Source organism: Mercenaria mercenaria, unplaced genomic scaffold (assembly GCF_021730395.1).
Source record: "Mercenaria mercenaria strain notata unplaced genomic scaffold, MADL_Memer_1 contig_2065, whole genome shotgun sequence".
Lineage (NCBI taxonomy): Eukaryota > Metazoa > Mollusca > Bivalvia > Venerida > Veneridae > Mercenaria > Mercenaria mercenaria.
Window position 1 is genome coordinate 15,225 of NW_026460098.1, and position 20,967 is coordinate 36,191.

Here is a 20,967-nt window from a genome sequence, read left to right on the forward strand (position 1 = left end):
TAATTAAACTTGGTCAGAATGTTACCCTTAATAAAATCTTGGACGAGTTTGATATTGGGTCATCTGGGGTCAAAAACTAGGTCACCAGGTCGAATCAAAGGAAAAGCTTGTTAACACTCTAAGAGGTCACAATTTTGACCCAATCTTATTGAAACTTGGTCAGAATGTTACCCTCAATAAAATCTTGGACGAGTTCGATATTGGGTCATCTGGGGTTAAAAACTAGGTCACCAGGTCAAATCAAAAGAAAAGCTTGTTAACACTCTAGAGGTTACAATTTTGGCCTAATCTTAATGATACTTGGTCAGAATGTTACCCTCAATAAAATCTTGAATGATTTCGATATTGGGTCATCTAGGGTCAAAAACTAGGTCACCAGGTCAAATCAAAGGAAAAGCTTGTTAACACTGTAGAGGCCACATTTATGACTGTATCTTCATGAAACTTGGTCAGAATGTTACTCATGATGATCTCAAAGTCCAGTTAGAATCTGGTTCATGTAGGGTCAAAAATTAGGTCACTAGGTCAAATCAAAGGAAAAGCTAGTTAACACTGTAGAGGCCACATTTATGACCATATCTTAATGAAACTTGGTCAGAATGTTAATCTTGATGATCTATAGGTCATGTTCAAATCTGGGTAAGGTTGGGTCAAAAACTAGGTCACTGGGTCAAATCAAAGGAAAAGCTTGTTAACACTCTAGAGGCCACATTTTTTACTGTATCTTCATGAAACTTAGTCAGAATGTTGATCTTGATGATCTTTAGATCAAGTTTGAATCTGGGTCATGTGGGATCAAAAACTAGGTCACCGGGTCAAATCAAAGGAAAAGCTTGTTAACACTCTAGAGGCCACATTTATGACTGTATCTTCATGAAACTTAGTCAGAATGTTAATCTTGATGATCTTTAGGTCAAGTTCGAATCTGAGTCATATGGTTTAAAAAAACTAGGTCACCAGGTCAAATCAAAGGAAAAGTTAGTTAACACTTTAGAGGCCACATTTATGGCCATATCTTATTGAAACTATCTTGATGATCTTTAGGTCAATAGGTCAGGTGAGCGAGACAGGGCCTTCATGGCCCTCTTGTTTGTTAAAATATTTGATAAAGTCAAATATGTCTGTTACTATTAAAGCTTTTGGCTTGAAATTCAAAATGGTTATTTACTATCAAAGTCTACACCAGGAGACACAATTCCCATAACTCTGATTTGAATTTTGACAGAATTATGCCCCTTTTTAACTTAGAATTTTTTGTTAAAATGTTTGATAAAGACAAATATCTCTAATACTATCAAAGCTTTTGACTTGAAACTTAAAATACTTATTTACCATCAAAGTCTACACCAAGAGAAACAGTCCCCATAACTCTGGTTTGAATTTTGACAGAATTTTGTCTCTTTTTAACTTAGAATTTTTTGTTAAAATTTTTGATAAAGTCAGATATCTGTTACTATTAAAGCTTTTGACTTGAAACTCAAAATGGTTATTTACTATCAAAGTCTGCACCAGGAGACACAATTTCCATAACTCTGATTTGAATTTTGACAGAGTTATGTTCCTTTTTAAATTGGAATTTTTTTTACTGGCAAAGCTGTAATTCAGAGTCAAGCACTGAGAAAAGTCGAGCGAGCTGTCTTACGGAGAGCTCTTGTTTCACATCCAGTTACTATTTCCAAGGAAGAACTATAGAAGCATGTGTCAAGAAAATGGATAAAAAATAACAGATAACTTAAAGAAGGTTAGGTAGATTAACATATTTCTTGTGAAAGTGTTTGAAAAGTAAACTACTGGGTATTTAGATCTGTTACTTACTTGATAGAATTTGAATTTATGACATTTTTGTCAACATTTTCAGGGATTGTTGTGGATGTATATCTTTGGCCACCAAAAGTCTCCGACAAAAGGTATGTATCTTTCATTGGAAGAGTGGATAAGGCATTGCTACATAATAAGACATGCTGCTTAAATTAAAGAAAACAGTAATTTCTACTGATGTAGGCTGAAAAAGACATTAGGTTTGAGACAGTTGTTTATTCTATTTATTCATTATTAACAACAAAAGGCTCTTAGTTTCTACGCAATATTTTTAGCTCATTCTGATTTTTAGCTCTGGTTTGCATCTACGGGGTGTTGTCACTTGATCGTCGGCGTCGGCATTGGTTAAAATTTTTGTTCAGGTCCACCTTTTCTCAAAAACTGTAAGAGGTACAGCTTTGAAAATTTACAAACTTGTTTATCATCATTAGGGGACTATGTAGGCCAAGAACCGTAACTCTGATATGCATTTTCTTAGAATTATGGCCTTTTTTGTACTTAGAAAATTTTAGTTTCTTGTTTAAAATTTTTGTGTAGGTCCACCTTTTCTCAAAAACTATAAGAGCTACAGCTTTGAAGCTTTGCACAATTGTTTATCATCATTAAGGGACTATGTAGGCCAAGAACAATAACTGTTGCTGTAACTGTTGTGTAACATCATCATCCTCATCACAGGTATTAATCAGTGTGCCCTAATTTACTATCAGGCATCAAAATAGTGGAGCGCTCCATCTCATTTGACGGCACTTTTGTTGATTGACACAACTTATAAATTCATCAAAAGCAGTCCTGACGTATAGTAGTGATGTATAGTAATGACTTTACAGTATATATCAGACAGATAATGAACTTAAGGATACATATATTTTTTATTTCAGCGACTATATACTCTTCCTTGGTGCTCTTAGAAGATTGAAAGATTGGCACAATGCTCATGTTGTCGTCTTTGAACCTGATCCTAGCCCTGATACAGAGTTCCTACAAAAGTTTCTTTCAGCTGATGTGTATGTGGATATTGAGGGCTTTCATGTCAAGGGAGACAACTTAATGTGGCGAGGGAAAGTTTCAGTCTGTGATAAAATAGTAAGTAGTGTCCTTACTGTGACTTGTAGTTTCGCTTGTTTCAGATTATTTGTCTCTCAGTGCTGTGATTCGGAAATCCTGGTTTTATAGAATTCACACATTAAGAATCTATCCACCTGGCTTACAAAAAGTTGACCCTTGACTGAAATACTGTGTGATGGGCCACATGCAGTCCGCCTCCACTACTGTTGACGGAAATTCACCTTCTAGCCCGAACTGTATTAGTATTAATGAAGAATAAGAAAAGAAATCTGATGTTTGTTCATGCTTTCATTTGTATCAGAATAGTAATGATATTGTTACAAGTTAAAATACCGTATCCTGTGTTTATAGCTGATATGAAACATGTTTTCTTAGAGCCAGGTAATCACTGTCCACATCTAGTCTTTAGAACAGGTTTATCTGTACTTCAGACCGAGTAAAATGATAACAAATTATATACATTTACCGGAAGTATATATATCTGAAAGTGTGGTAAATGCAAAAAGCAAAAGCTGAAATTCTTAAAATATACAGTTAAATCTGTATAAAACCTTGTTTTGGATAGACAGAAATGGGATGTAGTTAAAAAGTACTTCTCATTCACAGGTAAATAGATTTCAAAATGTTAAAATTGAGAATGAAATTCTTGATCTTTAAAATTGGATGGTTTTATTTCATAGATGGTCTTTCTTTGCCCAATGTTTTACAGTATGTTGGTATATATATATTTGTTTTGTGTGTATTTAAGGAGAACAAAGGACTAACAGTGCCAGGTGTTAGCATGCATAAGATAAGAGAAGAGACACCGGATTTACAGTTTCCTATCATAGAACAAAACAGGGTAATTATGTTTACCTGTAAGCTTGCTATATTGGGAAAAGTGATGATTGGAAAAAATAATGATGTGTTGCTCATACCCTACTTCTGATTCACGTAGAGAATTTGATAGCAATACTGTATATTCCCAAATTCTTGCCCTTCCCCTAGTTAACTTCTCCTCCATGGCCGAGTGGTTAAGGTAGCAGACTTTGAATCACTTGCTCCTCACTGATGTGGGTTCAAGCCTCACTCAGGGCATAGAATTCTACATGTTCGGAAGCCATCGAGCTGGCTTATGAAAGGTTGTTGGTTCTACCCAGGTGCCCGCCCATGATGAAATAATGCACAGAGGGGCACCAGAGTTCAAATTTAGACAAGCATACAAGCTAAATGCTAGTGGAATTTTAAAATAGCTAGTGGGTTTGAAATGTACTAGCTAATTTCAGCTAGTCAATAATATAACAAGCAAATGTCTTAAGAGCTTTAATAAAGTTTAATTGTTTTGAAGGTACACATTTTTTCTTCATGAAAGGAATGTTATCATTTATGTTTATGATATTTTATTGTTCAACAAAAATGGCACAAGCTATTTTAAGCTAATAGAAAATATTTTTGTTTGTGACTGGCTACTAACAGAGATCAATCAGTAAGTTTTGGCCAGTAAAATATTAATAGAGTAATTAAATATTATTAACTTTAGCCGGTAGCTTTTCATTTTAGCTAGTGATCAAAAAGGGCACTAGCTAATTTCAGCTAGTACAAACTATTGTTAAATTTGACCCCTGGGCACATGGGATATTCCTCCACCATCAAAGCTGGAACTTCGACATATGACCTAAATCGTGTCTGTGCGATGTTAAACCCAACAAAACATGTTTTGAAAATCTTTTATACATTTCAGGATGGATGTTGCATGGGACGTATGTTGGAAGTTCTTGATGAAGTCGCTCTAAGTTCAGTACCATCATTAATGAAAACCCCACATGTATACAAACTGTATCCTTACTGTGATAATTATTATATATATATTGGTGACAGATCACACTTCACTTATCTGTGGTCTGTAGATGACACATTATGTTTTTGGGAGTCAAGGTCAAGGTCAGGGTCACCGTGACCTTGAGATTGAAAATAGTTTCCAGTCAACTGGAGAACTCTTGGGCATACTGTATTCAAATTTCATGTCTTGATTTATATGACCCCTATTACTTTTGAGATTAATAGGTCAAAGGTACTAGTCACAGTGGCTTTAAGATGGAAAATGATTTTCAACCAATAACTTGTGAATACTTTTGTCTAGGAATGTCAAATTTCATATCCAGTAGATAATGACCCTTTTATTTTGGGTGTCAGTAGGTCAGAAGTCAAGTTCACCGATTCCTTAAGACTGGAAACAGTTTTCCTCAGTACTTTACACAGCATCAAGTGTTTTTTCCTTCCTCTGTTTAGTCTACAAACTTAGCTCAATATGGAGAGTTCAGATCAGCAGATCATAAGGTCAGGAGTTTGATCCAAGGTGTATGTTCTCCATAACAGTTTGATAAAAGACATTTGTCTGAAGGAGTTAGCAGTTAGTTTAGAAGGACAGGTACTGGTACGAAATATAGGAACACTAAATGTTAGGTTAACTGTCCAATGTTACGTTACTGAAATACTGCTGAAAAACTGTGCTTAATCCAAAACAAAACAACTTTCTCTATAATTCTGTTGTCAGTGTTGTGACTTATACCTGTTCAGATATGACATATTAAAGTTTAACCTATATTTTGTACACAAAAAAAGATGAAATAGTTTTCCTTCACCAGAAATTAGTTGTCTGTACCAAAAGCATCCCTACTCACAGGTACTGATGAACTACATACAGGAGAATTGTCAGGTAATTTACATACTTTCCAAGTTGTTTATAGATTTGATAAGTTGTATGCTTGGCAAGTTGTATCATGAAAACTAAAACAAAGTTGATTTGGTCTGTATCAAATGTTGTTGTTTCGTTCAAAGGGCTATTACCTGTGGACATGAGTTTGTGTTTTTTTTTTGAAGGTATGAATTTATATTTGCATGAAACATTTGAAAAATTTGTGCCCAACAAACACAATGATTTTACAACACTATCTTATTACCAAACTTTTACTTGGCAGTAAGCATTATTTTAGTGATTCTATAATTCCTGATAAAGAAAATTACTAATAAAATTACTTGTTTCATATTTTTAATTTGATAGGAAATATAGATTGTGTAAATATTTTACAGACTGGTATGCTGGCAAGGTTAGCGGTGTATCCAGAACAGGAAGAGCAGCCATCTTGTGGAGAAGTTGGACTGTCTACTGAAGCATGGAAGGAAAATATCATGGCTGATATACAGTTTGTACAAGGTACAGCGAAAAGCTTTTTGTACCCCCCGACGACAAAGTTGTAGGTGGGGGATTACTGGTTTCAGGTTTGTCTGTCTGTCTGTCTGTCTGTCCGCCTGTCCGTCCGTAGACACAATCTTGTGCGCACCATCTCTCCTCATCCCCTTGAGACAATTTAATGAAACTTCACACAAGTGATCAGTAACAACAGTAGTAGTGTATGGACATGTTAGGTTCTTTCAGAAAAAAAAATTGCAGAGTTATGGGACTGTTTTTTGTTACTATACTATATACATAGACACAATCTTGTGCGCACCATCTCTCCTCATCCCCTTGAGACAATTTAATGGAACTTCACACAAGTGATCAGTAACAACAGTAGTTGTGCATGGGGCATGTTAGGCTCTTTCAGAAAAAAAAATTGCAGAGTTACGGGACTTTGTTTTTTGTTACTATACTATATACATAGACACAATATTGTGCGCACCATCTCTCCTCATCCCCTTGAGACAATTTAATGAAACTTCACACAAGTGATCAGTAACAACAGTAGTTGTGCATGGGGCATGTTAGATTCTTTCAACAACAAAAATTGCAGAGTTATGGGACTTTGTTTCTTGTTAACATACTATGTACATACAGTCTGCATATGCAATCTTGTGCGTGCCTAATCTTCCGAACCCTTGCACACAATTTAATGAAACTTCACACAAGTGATCAGTACCAACCCTAGTTGTGCATGGTGCATGTTACGTTCTTTTAGATAAATATTCTGCATAGTTATGGGACTTCGTTTTTTGTTACTATACTGTATACATACAGTCTATATACATACAGTCCACATAATTATGCAATCTTGTGTGTGTCAAATTACAATGTAATGTGTCAGTGCATGCGGGGGGTACATTCATCACCTTTAGTGATAGCTCTAGTTAATTTTGTGAATTATTACATGATTATTATAATACTTGTCACTCCTGCCCACTTAGCTCAGTGGGGAGAGTGCAGACCCAAGGATCATAGGGCACGAGTTCGATCCCCAGGAGAGGCATATGTTTTATTTATCCTCCATCTCTGATTCATGTGGAGAAGTTGGCAGTTACTTGCTGAGAACTGCTTAGTACATATCCAGAATCCAGGAACAATTGTTGGGTCAACTACTTGCTGTTACATAACTTAGAGACTGTTGAAAATAGGTGCTATCCCCCCAGGTAGCTTAGTAAGACAGAAAGGTTTGAGGGTTGTTTTTTGTGGTCATTATGGTCAAGGTCACTGTTAAGGTTAGTGGTACTAAAAATAGAAAACTTCTGAAAAACCTACTTTTCAGGGAATTTCAAGGTCTTCTGAATAATTGTAATACTTTCAGTAATTCTTATTTCTGGCATAAAATAGATATAGCTTTCCCTAGTATCTAATACTGACATGTGTAGATTATTTTGTGTGATGGCACAAGTTTGATTTTGATAAGCTGTTGAGACTATTATTTCCTGTTTATAAGTGGGTTGATATTGTTACTTATTGAAAGAGAAAAAGAAGTTATTGTATTATCAACCAGAAGTATCTTTTTATAAATTTACAGAACCCGAGGAGGACCTTCAAGACAACTATGAATTTTTATACTTCATAATTACCTCCCCTGATGAACATCAAACTCTGGAGAGTTTTGTGGCATTTGCCTATCTTCTGCAGCACCCTTACCATCTAAATGGTGAATTAGTCAACACCATGTATAGCAGTTCAACTAATCCAGTAAAGGGAGATAATAATACAGAAGTTGATTTGAGTGATCTGCCCTTGATGAGTTGGGAAACCTTGAGAAACGTTGAGGCTGATATTGTATCATTACAACGAACTATGCTACACAAATGGGCAGGTAAAATTTATAGAGATTATTAGGTTGTTTCAGTGTAAGATGGAAATATTTTTAACTGATTGAACATGAGATACAATATTTTCACTTGTGGCTTAACTGTATTGTGTTAAAAACAAATAGTTCAAGTTGTCTGCTGTTCCAAGACAATATGCAAGTCTGCCTGGTCAACTGAGTAGATATAGCGCAAGATTATATACAGAGAATTTGGAAGTTTGATCCTCAAATGAGCTATACTACAGCATTAATTTGACAGAAGCCTGTGTGTCTGAAGTCACTCTTTGTCCACCTCTGACTTACATAATCTGAAGAATAACCAGGAGATTTTGATTAAAAATCCAAGAGATCTTAAGAATATCTGGGAAATTTTGTTTAAAAATCTATGAGATGTAAAGAATATCCAGGAGATCTTAAGAATGTCCAGGAGATTTCACAGATTAATATTTTATGGCTTTTATATTCTGAAACAAGTTAATACTATTACACAGTGTTGGCTTTGCTCGATAATTTGTATAACATACTTAGCATGTGTAACTTTATTTTGATGGCACAGCCAAATTTTTAAATGTTCTTTTAAAAAACTAAAATTTGGCATGGTCTGCCTTCTTAGCTCAGTAGGAAGAGAACAGATTAACATATCTTGAGGTGGTAATGTTGGTCTTTGGGCAAGGCATGTTTTCTGTGATGATTGATAAAAGACCATTTTTATCTGAAATCATTCTTTCTCACCTCTTGTTAATGTGGGGAAGTTGGCAGTTAAAATTATGAAGAACAAGTTAGTTCTGGTACAAGAGCTAAGAACACTGGCTAGGCTAATCTCCTGACATTACATGACTGAAATACTGTTGAAAAACAGCACTAAACCCAAATCTTACATACAATCAAAAGTTTGGACAGATATCTGCTACATGTATCTTTCAAAATAATATTATTATTATCACAGAAACAAAACAAGGTAGAAATGAAGGAACAGAAGTACAGTCAGAAGTGCTGGCTGCTATGCTGGCTGAAATACGATTGAAATATTTCAATAAATTGAAGGAAAAACTGAAAGATTGTGAAACTTTTAAGGATATTCCAGCAAAATGGAGAATAAATGTGAAGAAAGAAATCTATGGTATGTATAAATTTTGATAATTGTTTTAGAAGTTATTAGATAACAGTATTTTTGAATATGTAGAATTCTGGAAGATGTGTGTTTAAATACTTGCATCTGTGAGGCCTTCTTTGCTGGGTGGTTTAAATAACTGACTGAATCATGTGCCCCTAACTGCTGTGGGTTCAGTACCATCTGAGGCTCACATGAAAGAGTGGGAAACCAAATGTGTAGCCTCATTAAATAAAGTCTTTACTTAATTACTTACTTACCTTACTTGGTAAGTAGAATTCTTTATTTGTGAGGATGCTGTACAGCTCCCCATCTGTCTGGCTTGCAAAAGTTCTGGATTGTATCTAAATGCCCTTTCTTGCCAGAAAATAATTGTTCCAGCTTCTTCAGTTGACATATATATTTATGTATATATACAATATTATATTCTATATAACCAGAATTTGTTATAACAGTTTTCGTTGTGAGTGAAGTTTACTGTAGATAAATGCACAGGAGGGAAAATACCTGCCTTAATGGAGGCTCCTATTTATTGTTAAACCAACAGCTTGGTATCATTAGTGCAGCAAGTAGCCTCCATGACAGAATTCTTACAGTTGCTGGCAAAGGAAACTCTCCTGTTGACTTACAGAATCTTGCTGATACTTCTCTGGTGGGGAGGTAAAATCTAAGCACCTGTAGTCTTTCTCCAAAGCTGAAAATTTGTCTTATTATCTAGCAAAACAGTGGACAAAATTTTATAACAGCATAAAACTATGATAATTATGTACATGTCAGTTGAAATTACTTGCCTTTATGCAGTAGTATGATAGTATATTGATATTTCAGATGGCACAGAGAATACGGCTGAGTGGCCAGAGAGACTTGGATTGCAGTATATGGAATCACAGAAACGTTCGTTATCCAGGGTGCAGTCATCGGAGAGTATGCCAATGTCATCTCCTATACAACCATCAGAAGGTATTTGTTAGTAACATCTCTAAAGTATACAAATTCCTTGTGTTGTTAATGTATGGATATACCTCTGACAGTAACCAGGGTTTTAAAAAAGATCTGATTTTTGAAATGGGGAATACCATTTTGTGTGAGATGATAGAAGGGTGGCACCAAACAGATTATTCCTGCTCTGTAATTTCAGTTTGGATTGAAATCTCATGGCAATGGATTCCATCAGGAATGAGGTGTCGAGAGTGATTAATATAAGTTGTAAAACTTGCTTCACTGTCGACCTAAAATAAATTATGTATAAACAAATCTTGAAACGATCATTGCGATCCTTTGGATACAACTTAATAAAGAGCCATTTCAGTTCTGTAGGGTCAAGACCACAGTTTTAAAAGGTTACTTGGATCATCAAAAAGATGGTTTTCTAGTAAAAACTTTAGTTAGGAGTGATATACTACCATCAAACTTGGTATATAGTAAATGAAGAACTGGCCTTTTATTGTATTAATATGGCCCATACCATTGTTAATTACATCCTATTGCTGTATATCCAGCATTGCAGATTTCATTCTAGTGTACTGTAAAATCATTTAATTTTGTGGTCACATAAATTTTGTGGTTTTGGCCCAAACAGCTAGAGTATGAGTCAATGAATTTCAACTTTTTCACATAAAGTGGATCAGAATTTTACTTGTTTGTTGGATTTTATTTAGTGGATTGATCCAACAATGAAATCCATGCAATTTAGTCCCTTATGAATATTAATCTCTTACCCTGCCAAATTTCTATAATGAACTTGTCCGTCTTTTAATTTGGACAGTACCATTAACTGTTAAAAAGGCTGCATACCAAAACAATACTGTCTGAATGGTGAACAGTGCAGATCATGATCAGACTGCATGGATGTGCAGGTTGATCGTTATCTACCCTGGTTGCAAGGGCAGAATCAATCGTGTCCAGCATGACAAGGGTTAATGATTTCACCGTATCACAGATCTACCTTTTTACCTGATGTTGATTTTTTTAGATTTATTTACATTACAGGTTAGATTTTTTAGCCAATCAGTGGCTCTTCACAGCACTTTTTCCAAAAAATGCATTAGCCAATCAAAATTTTTCTCTTACTATTGGGATGGTACACTGTTCTCTTACAGTAACTACAAGTATAGACATACAGAGCTTCCTGAAATTCTTCCAGCCAGATGGTTCAGCTTCTAATACCAATATGTCTCCTGTACACAGAAGGGTAGGTTTTATATATTGAAGATATTAAATGTATTTAGTTACAGCACTTGGCTTGAATTTGATTTTATGTTAGTGCTGAAACTACAATTGTTTGGTTTTCTATTTATCATATGCTCAATAAAAAAAGACTATTTGGACTCCAAAGTGATGCGGTGGTCTAGTGGTAACGTGCTTGACTGTCAACACTGAGGTCCATGATTTGAATCCTTGTCCAGGCACTGAAAATTGCTGAGATCTCCTGCCTAACTAAGAGGCCAGTACTGGGCTTGGCATGTATGGGTGCTGTTCATTGGGCTCATTAAGAACCAGGCAGTCAATACAAATATACTTGTATCTAAAAGATTTCTCTCTCTCTCTTCCTCCCTGTTCTAGTGCTTTCTCTGTGTCCCTCTGGTAATATTCCTCTCTGTCTGTACTGGTAGAGGATAGATTTGGCACCTTTGAACATGTTTATCATAAAAAGGATGCTATATAAATCTGGTATGATATAATTTGACACTTTAAGCAAAAAGACACTAAAGAGTAATTTGACTACTGAATCTTGTGCTTAAAAGAGTCTTTGAACCTGAGGGAAAAAAAAGAAATCTTGAAAACTGAAAGAAATTTTACATCGTATAATCCTGTTAAACACATATTTATGCCCCCAAAGGTGGGCATAAATTATTAAAATCGCACTGTCTGTGTGTGCGTCTGTCCATGTCAGAGTATTCTTGTCAGGGCTGTAACTCTGCCATCCATAAGGGGATTTTAAAATAACTTGGCATAAATGTTCCCCATAATGAGACGACATGTCTTGCGCTATACCAAGACCCCTAGCTCCAAGGTCAAGGTCACACTTAGAGGTCAGATGTTAACAGGGTCTGTTTCATGTCCGGTTCATAACTCTGCCATCCATGAAGGGATTTTGAAATAATATGGCATAAATTGTTTATCGTAATGAGACGATGTGTCGTGCGTAAGACCCAGACCCCTAGCTCCATGGTCAAGGTCACACTAAGATGTCAAAGGTTAACATGGTCTGTTTCTTGTCCAGTCCATATCTCTGCCATTCATCAAGGGATTTTGAAATGACTGTGACTCAATGCAGACTTGGAGCGCCGGTATAAATTACAGTCTCCGGTACATACCGGATTAACTAAATTTGAACGAAAATATCTTAAATTTATATATTTTGTAACCATGGTGATACTAACCCTAACCTTTAGTCAGTATTTTATGCATATTGTACACCAAATGCATGCGGACATGCAAAAATACGCATATTTTTGCCGTGCGCTACAACTGATAATCACTTTCGGGCATGCGCAGAAGACCGCTCCAAGTCTGCAATGAGTTACATCGTTTTGAAATTACTTGGCATAAATTTTCCCTATAATGAGGTGGCATGTCATGCGCAAGACCCAGACCCTAGCTTCAAGGTCTAGGTCACACTTAGATGTCAAAGGTTAACATGGTCTATTTCTTGTCTTGTCCATAACTCTGCCATTCATCAAGGGATTTTGAAATTACTTGGCATAAATTTCCCCATAATGAGTTGATTTATCATGCGCAGACAACTGTAGCATTTTTGGCCACTTCGGGGGCATTTGTCACTGATAGTGACAGCTGTTGTTTTCCCTTACAATGAAAGCTTTGTGTTGGATTTAACATCTCTCAGTAATTGATATTTTTCCTTTGTTGGGTAGTGAGAGTGCCATTTGCTGCTGTGGGTTCAAAACTTGCTGCTCATGATGTAAAATTTATTCATATGAGGATGCTTCCTAATTGGCTGTCTGGTTTGCGTTTGTGCCTGAATTATAACTTAAAGGAACACATTTGGTTGCCATATGACCTAAATTGTGTTGGTGCCACTTCAAATTTATAAAAGGAAATTGCAAGCAAATGAAGTTAGACTGTTTATCGCTTCTTGAGACTGAAAAAGTTCTTACCTAGTTCCATCATGTGTGTTTTACAAAGTGTTCTTGTTATTAGTAATACTACAAACTTTAGTTGGTAATAATTCTTTTACATAAAATGGAAGATGTATAGAAAAGGTTCTATGAAAAATGTTTCATGATGAATTACAGCATCCCTGTAGAACAAAAAGTAAACTGTCAACCCCTGACACAGCAAGTCCTCATCAACCATCCTGGCCTGAGAGTAAAGATATCACATCTCATGATGTGTAGTAAGTACACTTACACCTAACTGCTACTGGTTCAGCCATTTTGTTTTATATAAAAGCTGTAATGCTCTTCTTTGGTTTCAGAAAAAGATTTGTCACTTTCCTTGAAAAATAAAATAGCAGCTATATTTCAGTTCTGTTAGTTAATGACATACTTTTTTATTTCCCATCATTTGAATAAATCTCTTTTGTTAGATGTATCAGTCAGGTTGAAATTTTTTGCCAGACCAGTATTGCAAATATTATTTAAATTAAATTCTAATTGTTTTGGGGCATGTAAACATTATAACTTTTTCCAAATGTTATTACAGTTACAACGTAGACAAAAAGGCGGAGAAGGTGAACAAACACCTTAACAAGCTACAGGAAAAATATGTGAAGGAAGAAACGTACAGTTCCTGTCTGTCACCTGTTTGTCTTTTTCCAAGGGCAACGAAGAAACAGCATGTCAAACAAGAAATGGAACTGAGGCGGTCACCAAGGAAAAAGAATCCAAGATCAGTGTTTGATGAGAATTTACCTGGATTTAATTCAAGTTTGAAGAACAGGTAAATCCTATTTCATCTTGAGTCCGCTTATTTATTTACCTGGATGTTATGACACTTGTGTCCAAAAGGGTACTCAGTTTATAAATAACTACACTTATATGACTGTACAAACTCGCTATCCAGGTCCAGGGTCAAGGTAACATTTGGATTTCGAAGGTCAAATACCTTTATTTGTATCTTGAGGTCATTGTTGTGGCTAAGTGATAAATGTCACTAACTTAGAATCACTTGTCTTCACCGTTTTGGATTTGAAACCGCTGAAATATTTCATGTGAGGAAGCGCATCCATCTGGGTTGAGGAACTTGGGTGGTTCTACATAGCTCCTGCCTGAAATAATGCTCAAGGTGCCCCTGGGGTCTTCTTTCACCAAGATAAGGTGGAAAGTTGCTATAAGACATATAATTGTGACACCATGAGGTTAATCCCAACAAAGAAAAACACATTGTGTCTGCTACATACCTTCTAAACTACTCGCAGGATTTTCATAAAACAAGCATCAATTATTTATGGTAAGTTACCAAGTGGGCATGCAAAGTGCATAGCCCCGGTCACTAGGTCCAAGGTCAAGGTCACACTTGGAGGTCTAAGTCAATTTATCCATCAATTAGTCCTTGCTTATATTAAAGTGCCATCTGTGTATTAGTCATTTTCTAGCTCTAGTAGTCTTATTTTGTGTTTTACAGTGGAAGGTTGTCAGATTCTCATACACCATTAGGAACTCTACACGACAATGAGTCACGACGTAGATTTTCAACTCCTCAGGGACTTCCACTGCAAAATGTCCGCAGATTGAGCAGTTCATTGTCTAAGGTTATAGTTTCCTTTAATAAATTACAAATGTTCCCATTTCATACTGTTATTCATGAGTCCATTGAATTAAAGTACTATTTTTAAGAAGAGATTTATTTTTACATTAAATGTCATTTTATATTTTGACTTGAATCTATTGATAGAAATTTCACCAAATTTTTCATGTATCTTTCATGTACATGATTTTAATAGTGTCGTTTGTCCTCCAACTCTGTTTAATAAAAAAAAATGAGGTAGTATAGTGTGAACTGAAATTAAAAGAGTACATAAATGAAAGGTTGATTAAATTCTGATTTTCAGTGCAAGCAGTTTAGTTGTTTCATTTACATTTTTGGTCATATGAACCAATGAGTTTGCTTTCTGAAAGATGAACAAATTTGAAGCCAAACTGTGTTTATACTGGTGCTTTGTTTATACAGAATGCTAAGAAAGATTGAGCAAAATGATGTTTAATGCAAAGTATGGCAAAATGGGAACTTGCTGGCCTTTTGGGAAAAGGGAATCTGATTTATCTAGTACAATTACACTCTAAGATTGAACATGAGGCACACTTGAAATTATGCTTAAGGCTTCAGATTTTCTAGTACGAGACCATATTAAATATGTTAACAATGTTACTCAACTTTTACAATTTTTTTATCATTCAGGAGTTTAGCTCACAGCGTAGAAGTTCAGATGTAGGTTTAAGCCAGGTACCAGTGCCCAAACAGTTAGATAAGTTACGTAGACAGTCAGATGCTGGTTCCTCCTTCACCACACCTCAGGGAGAGGGAATGAAGAAAGAATCGAGATCAGAGAGGCATAAAAGGGTCAGATACCTTTGAAAATTATTTATTAAAGGGGCATGACTCTAGATATTTGTCCCAGGGGATCCGGACATTTGACCCCTCCCCCAGGACATTAGTTGCCAAATGAAAAGTGGACCCCCACTTCCCCAATTGAAATGGTAGATAGGATATTTGCCCCCAATGCTTATTTCTGAAATGAACATTTGCCCCACAATATTTCTTTGTCCCCCAGTGATTGTTTAGGAACTTAGTAAATTTCAGTTGACAATGTGTGTGTTTGTTTCTTACAATTTTGTAGTAGATAATTGCCAAATTAACAAGTTTTGTCATCATTTTAAAACTTTTTTCCTTTGAGCTATTTAGAAAGATTAATTTAGTTTTATTTAAAATTGTACAAGTATAGAATATTTGTAAAATCATTCATTATCACTCAGTCATTGTCATTTATGAGTTTTAAGCATTACAATAAAACATCTGAAAAATGCAGAAAACATATTCACTACAGTGTCCACATAATCAGTAACTAGTGTACAGCTTTCACCACAGTTGGTATTGTACATCAATTTCAGAGACTGCAGGAGATAGTTGATCGTGTTCTTGTGGACAATGGTGTGTGTAAAACAGATCCTATCTATAAATCGTGTTCATCGAGACTGTTCAAAGTCACCAAACTCTTTGTTATGGTAAGTCAGTACTGCATATAGCAAATATTGTTGCATTCTCTAAATAAGCTCTTGAGCCATTTTCAGAATATTATTTCAAAAGCTATTTCCAATGTTGTATGTTGGTGATATGTTGGCATAAACTTCTGATTGTTTTTAGCTCATTGATAAGTAATTATGATCGGTCACTGTCTGGTGTCCTTTTGGTATCCGTCCTCAATCCTTTGAAATTCTTTACCAGAAGGCAGAAACTGTTGAAGGCAGTGGATGACACTCTGCATGGTTACTCCTCTGATGATTTTCATCCAGTGTTTTTCAAAAGGTTCTGCAAAGCTGCACATGTAGATCTTCAAAGACTATTTACATTCATCATATGTTTTATGTATAAAGAAAGATGCCTTTATTTTTGAAGTCAAAACTTCAAGAAAAATATGAAAATTTATTTTTCTTGTCATGTAATAAAACATTATTGAATGGCTTGCTGGTCAATAGTCAAAACTGTTGACTTTTTGTCAAAAGGACCTTGGACAGTAGTTTCAACTATTGACCAGCAAGCCATTCAACAAGTGTGTAATATATTTGTAGATACAAGGAATTAATGTATTTTTCTGTAAAAAATGAGTAATTTCTTTGTCAGCAGAGCACTTCAAGCATGACCTCAAGCTTTAGTTTCTGATTTGTGTCAACAGTACCATAGATATCATTAGTATGTCATTTTTTGTACCATCAGCAAAAATTTTAACAGCGTCACAAAAAGTTCTTTTTTAAGCAGTCATAAATTTCATGAGCAGCCTTTTTAGTTTAGAGCTGTATGATACGTAATTGTTTATACATGTGCTGATTGCATCAGGTTGAATCTGTGCCAATATATTGAAAAAAAAAAAGGAGAAAAAAACCTGATTACTTGCAAATTCAATCATTGCTGCAGCAAATGTTTATTTTCTTTTAGGATTTACCAAATTCTAGAAATCTTAAAGATGAAATGCAGAAAATTGCCGAGAGTCAAGTTAAACAGGTAGGAAGTTTTCCGTAGTTTGTTTTTATAATACAATATAGAATTTACATACCAGTGCTCACTTTGATATTTCAAAAAGGAATCCAAATTTAATTTTAAGAAATTTTCAAATTATCATAGTTACATCATCTGGATTCAAATTTGTTTTGAAATGGAATTTTGAGACCAATCATAGAATGCAGCCATTCCATTGGTAAATTTTAAACTTGTCTCCAAACTGGACACCACAGTAGATGCAGAATTTTGTTCATGTGAGGAAGCCATTTAGCTGGCTTACAAGAAAGTCAGTAGCTCTACCAAAGTGCAATGCCAAGAGTGGTATCTGAGGTCTTTCTCTGCCATTTAAATTGAGAAAGTCGCAATGTTGGTGTAACTTAAAACCTCGAAGATACAAACAGTAAATTGTAAATCATTCTATGCTTTCCTTCCTTTTCCAGGTTATTGAGGTGGACCGCAGTCGTCAAGAATCTACCCATAAAGGAAAGCATAAAAAATAGGTGTAACAGGAAATGAATAGAAACACGTCAAATGTTACATTTTAGTAATGAAATAATTGCAGTACTTGTTGGAAGATCAAGTACAGGCTAGAATTTATCTTGCAGTTAAATGGAATAAAATTCTGCAGAAAAACACATGGAGGTCATTGAATGTTAAATATAGGTGTACTATATTTCAAACTGGGACTGGGAGGTAGTTGTAATACAAGTATAATTATGTATGTCTATTTCTTAAGCATTGAGAACAATTGTATGATGTTTGTAGTATGATGTCAGATTGCTGCAATATTTATATGTGTAAATAAAGATATTTACTTAAAAATAATTGGGTTGTCTTATTGGTGGCTCGGTGGTCAAGTGGTTACAAGCTTGATAGTCAATCCAGAGGTCCGGTGTTGAAATGGTGGTCCAGCCACTGGAAATTTCTTAGACACTCTCAAGTGTCTTCCACTTAACCAGAGGAAAGATAGCTTCAGGTGTATCGGTCCTTCATTCCAGGCTTGTTAAAGAACCAGACAATCTATTTGCCAAGAGCTAGGCTAAGCTAGCCAGACATGTATCTAAAAAGATTTTTCTCTTTCTGTTATGAGGGCTTTCTCTCATTCTTTCCTTTGGGTGAGATTGCAATGCATCTGTACTGGTAGAAAATGAGTTGGTGCCCTGAGTGGCTGTATGTATGTAAAGCGCCTTTGAATGTGTTTGTCATGAAAAATGTATAAATCTGGCCTGAAGGAAAGATCAAGTGCTGGTGTGTACCTCCATCTATCAGCAATTTAGTTTGTGCTTTTTAGCTCACCTGTCACATAGTGACAAGGTGAGCTTTTGTGATCACCCTTCGTCCGTCGTCCGTCGTCTGTGCGTCCGTCCGTCCGTGCGTGCGTGCGTCAACAATTTCGTGTCTGCACGATAGTGGTTTCGTTTATGATTTTATTTTAACCAAACTTGCACACAACTTGTATCACCATAAGATCTCGGTTCCTTTCTTGAACTGGCCAGATCCCATTATGGGTTCCAGAGTTATGGCCCCTGAAAGGGCCAAAATTAGCTATTTTGACCTTGTCTGCACAATAGCAACTTTATTTATGATTTGATTTTTACCAAACTGGCACACAACTTGTATCACCATAAGATCTCGGTTCCTTTCTTGAACTGGCCAGATTCCGTTATGGGTTCCAGAGTTATGGCCCCTGAAAGGGCCAAAATTAGCTATTTTGACCTTGTCTGCACAGTAGCAGCTTTATTTATGATTTGATTTTTACCAAACTGGCACACAACTTGTATCACCATAAGATCTTGGTTCCTTTCTTGAACTGGCGAGATTTCGTTATGGGTTCCAGAGTTATGGCCCCTGAAAGGGCCAAAATTAGCTATTTTGACCTTGTCTGCACAGTAGCAGCTTTATTTATGATTTGATTTTTACCAAACTGGCACACAACTTGTATCACCATAAGATCTCGGTTCCTTTCTTGAACTGGCCAGATCCCATTATGGGTTCCAGAGTTACGGCCCCTGAAAGGGCCAAAATTAGCTATTTTGACCTTGTCTGCACAATAGCAGCTTCATTTATGATTCGATTTTAACCAAACTTGCACACAACTTGTATCACCACAAGATCTTGGTTCCTTTCTTGAACTGGCCAGATTTCTTCATGGGTTCCAGAGTTATGGCCCCTTAAAGGTCCAAAATTGGCTATTTTGGCTTTTGCAGCCATATAGAGACTTCATTTATGGTTTTATTTGATACAAAGATCCAAAATAACTTCAACAACAAAAATTCTTGGATTCCATGACAAATCAGATGCAAGCGTAGGTTCAGAGTTATTTTATATCTGATTACCTCCCCTGATTGTAATCAAAATGGATTTATATCAGTAAGTACTTATAGTACTTATTTGAAATTTCATTATTGTCATTAGTTGGACTGAGCCAATCAGGGTAGATAACTATGGACTGATTTTATGTCAAATTACCTCCCTTTATTTCAAATTAAAATGGGTATATCTCCGTAACTAATGAAGATACTGATCTGAAATTTCATTTATGTCAACAGATTTATTTGGCAGATCCTTCTTTTGTTCACTTACAATAATTAATTTTTTTTAATTACTTCCCTTTTACGTTACTATAAATAGCTTATTTTTAGTAACTTTTATTATTGGCCGTAGGGAAAAACCGAGACCACTTTTCTGTGGTACAACATGGATGGTACCTCCAATTTGTAGGTGTATTTTGACATATCTGTACCTTGTAAGAATTTTTTGTTTCTTTTTGGTTAAATTTCTTCCCTTTGTTGTTACTGTCATTTGGAGTTAGATATTTTTTCTGAGGACCTTCTTGTCCTCAAGTGCAATGATAACAGGTGAGCGATATAGGGCCATCATGGCCCTCTTGTTATCTTAAGAATGCCTTGAACTATGATCCTCAAACTTGATAGGCATAATGCTCATAGATAGTGGATGACCCCTATTGACTTTGAGGTCAAAGATACAGTGACTGTATGAAAAATGTTCCTGCTTCGTATCTTGGGAATGCCTTTACCTGGCACATTGCCAGTTGGCAGTGAATGATACCTATTAATTTTGAGGTCACTATGTCAAATGTCAAGGTCACAGTGACTGTGGACATTTGTTTGAACATGTTTGTAAAACACATACCCCCACCCCCACCCCCACCTTGATGGCTTGTCCCATTTTCAGTTCTGTGGTCATTATGACTTTGACCTGCTAACCCCAAAAACAATAGGGATCATCAGCTTCATAAGACCAATCATGCTTTCAAGTTTGAAGATTGCAGGTCAAGTGATTCTCAAGTTCTTATATGGAAATTGTTTTCAAGGTTCAGGCAGGCACCTGTGATCTTGACTTTTGACATACCGACCTCAAAAACAATAGGGGTCATCTGCTTTATATGCTTAATCATGCTTTCAAGTTTGAAGTTCAAAGTCAAGTGGTTCATAAGATATTGAGTGGAAACCTTTTTGCAGGTTCAGGCTCGTCTGCATTTACTTTTGACTAACTTGCCCCCAAAACAATGGGTATCATTTCCTCAAGCCCAATTATGCTGTCAAGTTTTAAAGTTCTGGGTTCTAAAGATATTGGGTGGAAAACGTTTTCAAGTGTTAGGCCCCAGTGACCTTTGACCTACTTATCCCAAACACAATAGGGGTCATCTACCTCATAAGCCCAATCATGCTATAAAGTTTCAGAGTTCTGGGTCAAGTGGTTCTCATGTTGTTGGGTAAAAACTGTTTTCAAGGTTCC

General features: G+C 35.8%; 1 protein-coding gene across 1 annotated transcript; it reads left to right on the forward strand.

Annotated features, from left to right (window-relative positions):
• Nucleotides 1–1,833: 1,833 nt before the first annotated feature.
• LOC128552124 (mdm2-binding protein-like) lies at nucleotides 1,834–17,708 on the forward strand. The gene is made up of 16 exons (XM_053533144.1): nucleotides 1,834–1,907; nucleotides 2,697–2,901; nucleotides 3,632–3,724; nucleotides 4,604–4,687; nucleotides 5,953–6,076; nucleotides 7,635–7,928; nucleotides 8,869–9,042; nucleotides 9,862–9,993; nucleotides 11,133–11,224; nucleotides 13,290–13,390; nucleotides 13,699–13,935; nucleotides 14,620–14,746; nucleotides 15,394–15,555; nucleotides 16,104–16,217; nucleotides 17,146–17,211; nucleotides 17,649–17,708. The coding sequence occupies exons 1-16, from the start codon at nucleotides 1,834–1,836 to the stop codon at nucleotides 17,706–17,708; spliced, it is 2,139 nt and encodes a 712-aa protein (XP_053389119.1).
• The last annotated feature ends 3,259 nt before the right edge of the window (nucleotides 17,709–20,967 follow it).

Coding starts and splice junctions, on each gene's coding strand:
- LOC128552124 (XM_053533144.1), top strand. CDS start 1,834: ATGACATTTTTGTCAACATTTTCAGGGATTGTTGTGGATGTATATCTT. Junction 7,929..8,868: donor TATGCTACACAAATGGGCAG/GTAAAATTTATA, acceptor TTATTATCACAG/AAACAAAACAAGGTAGAAAT. Junction 13,391..13,698: donor ATCACATCTCATGATGTGTA/GTAAGTACACTT, acceptor ATGTTATTACAG/TTACAACGTAGACAAAAAGG.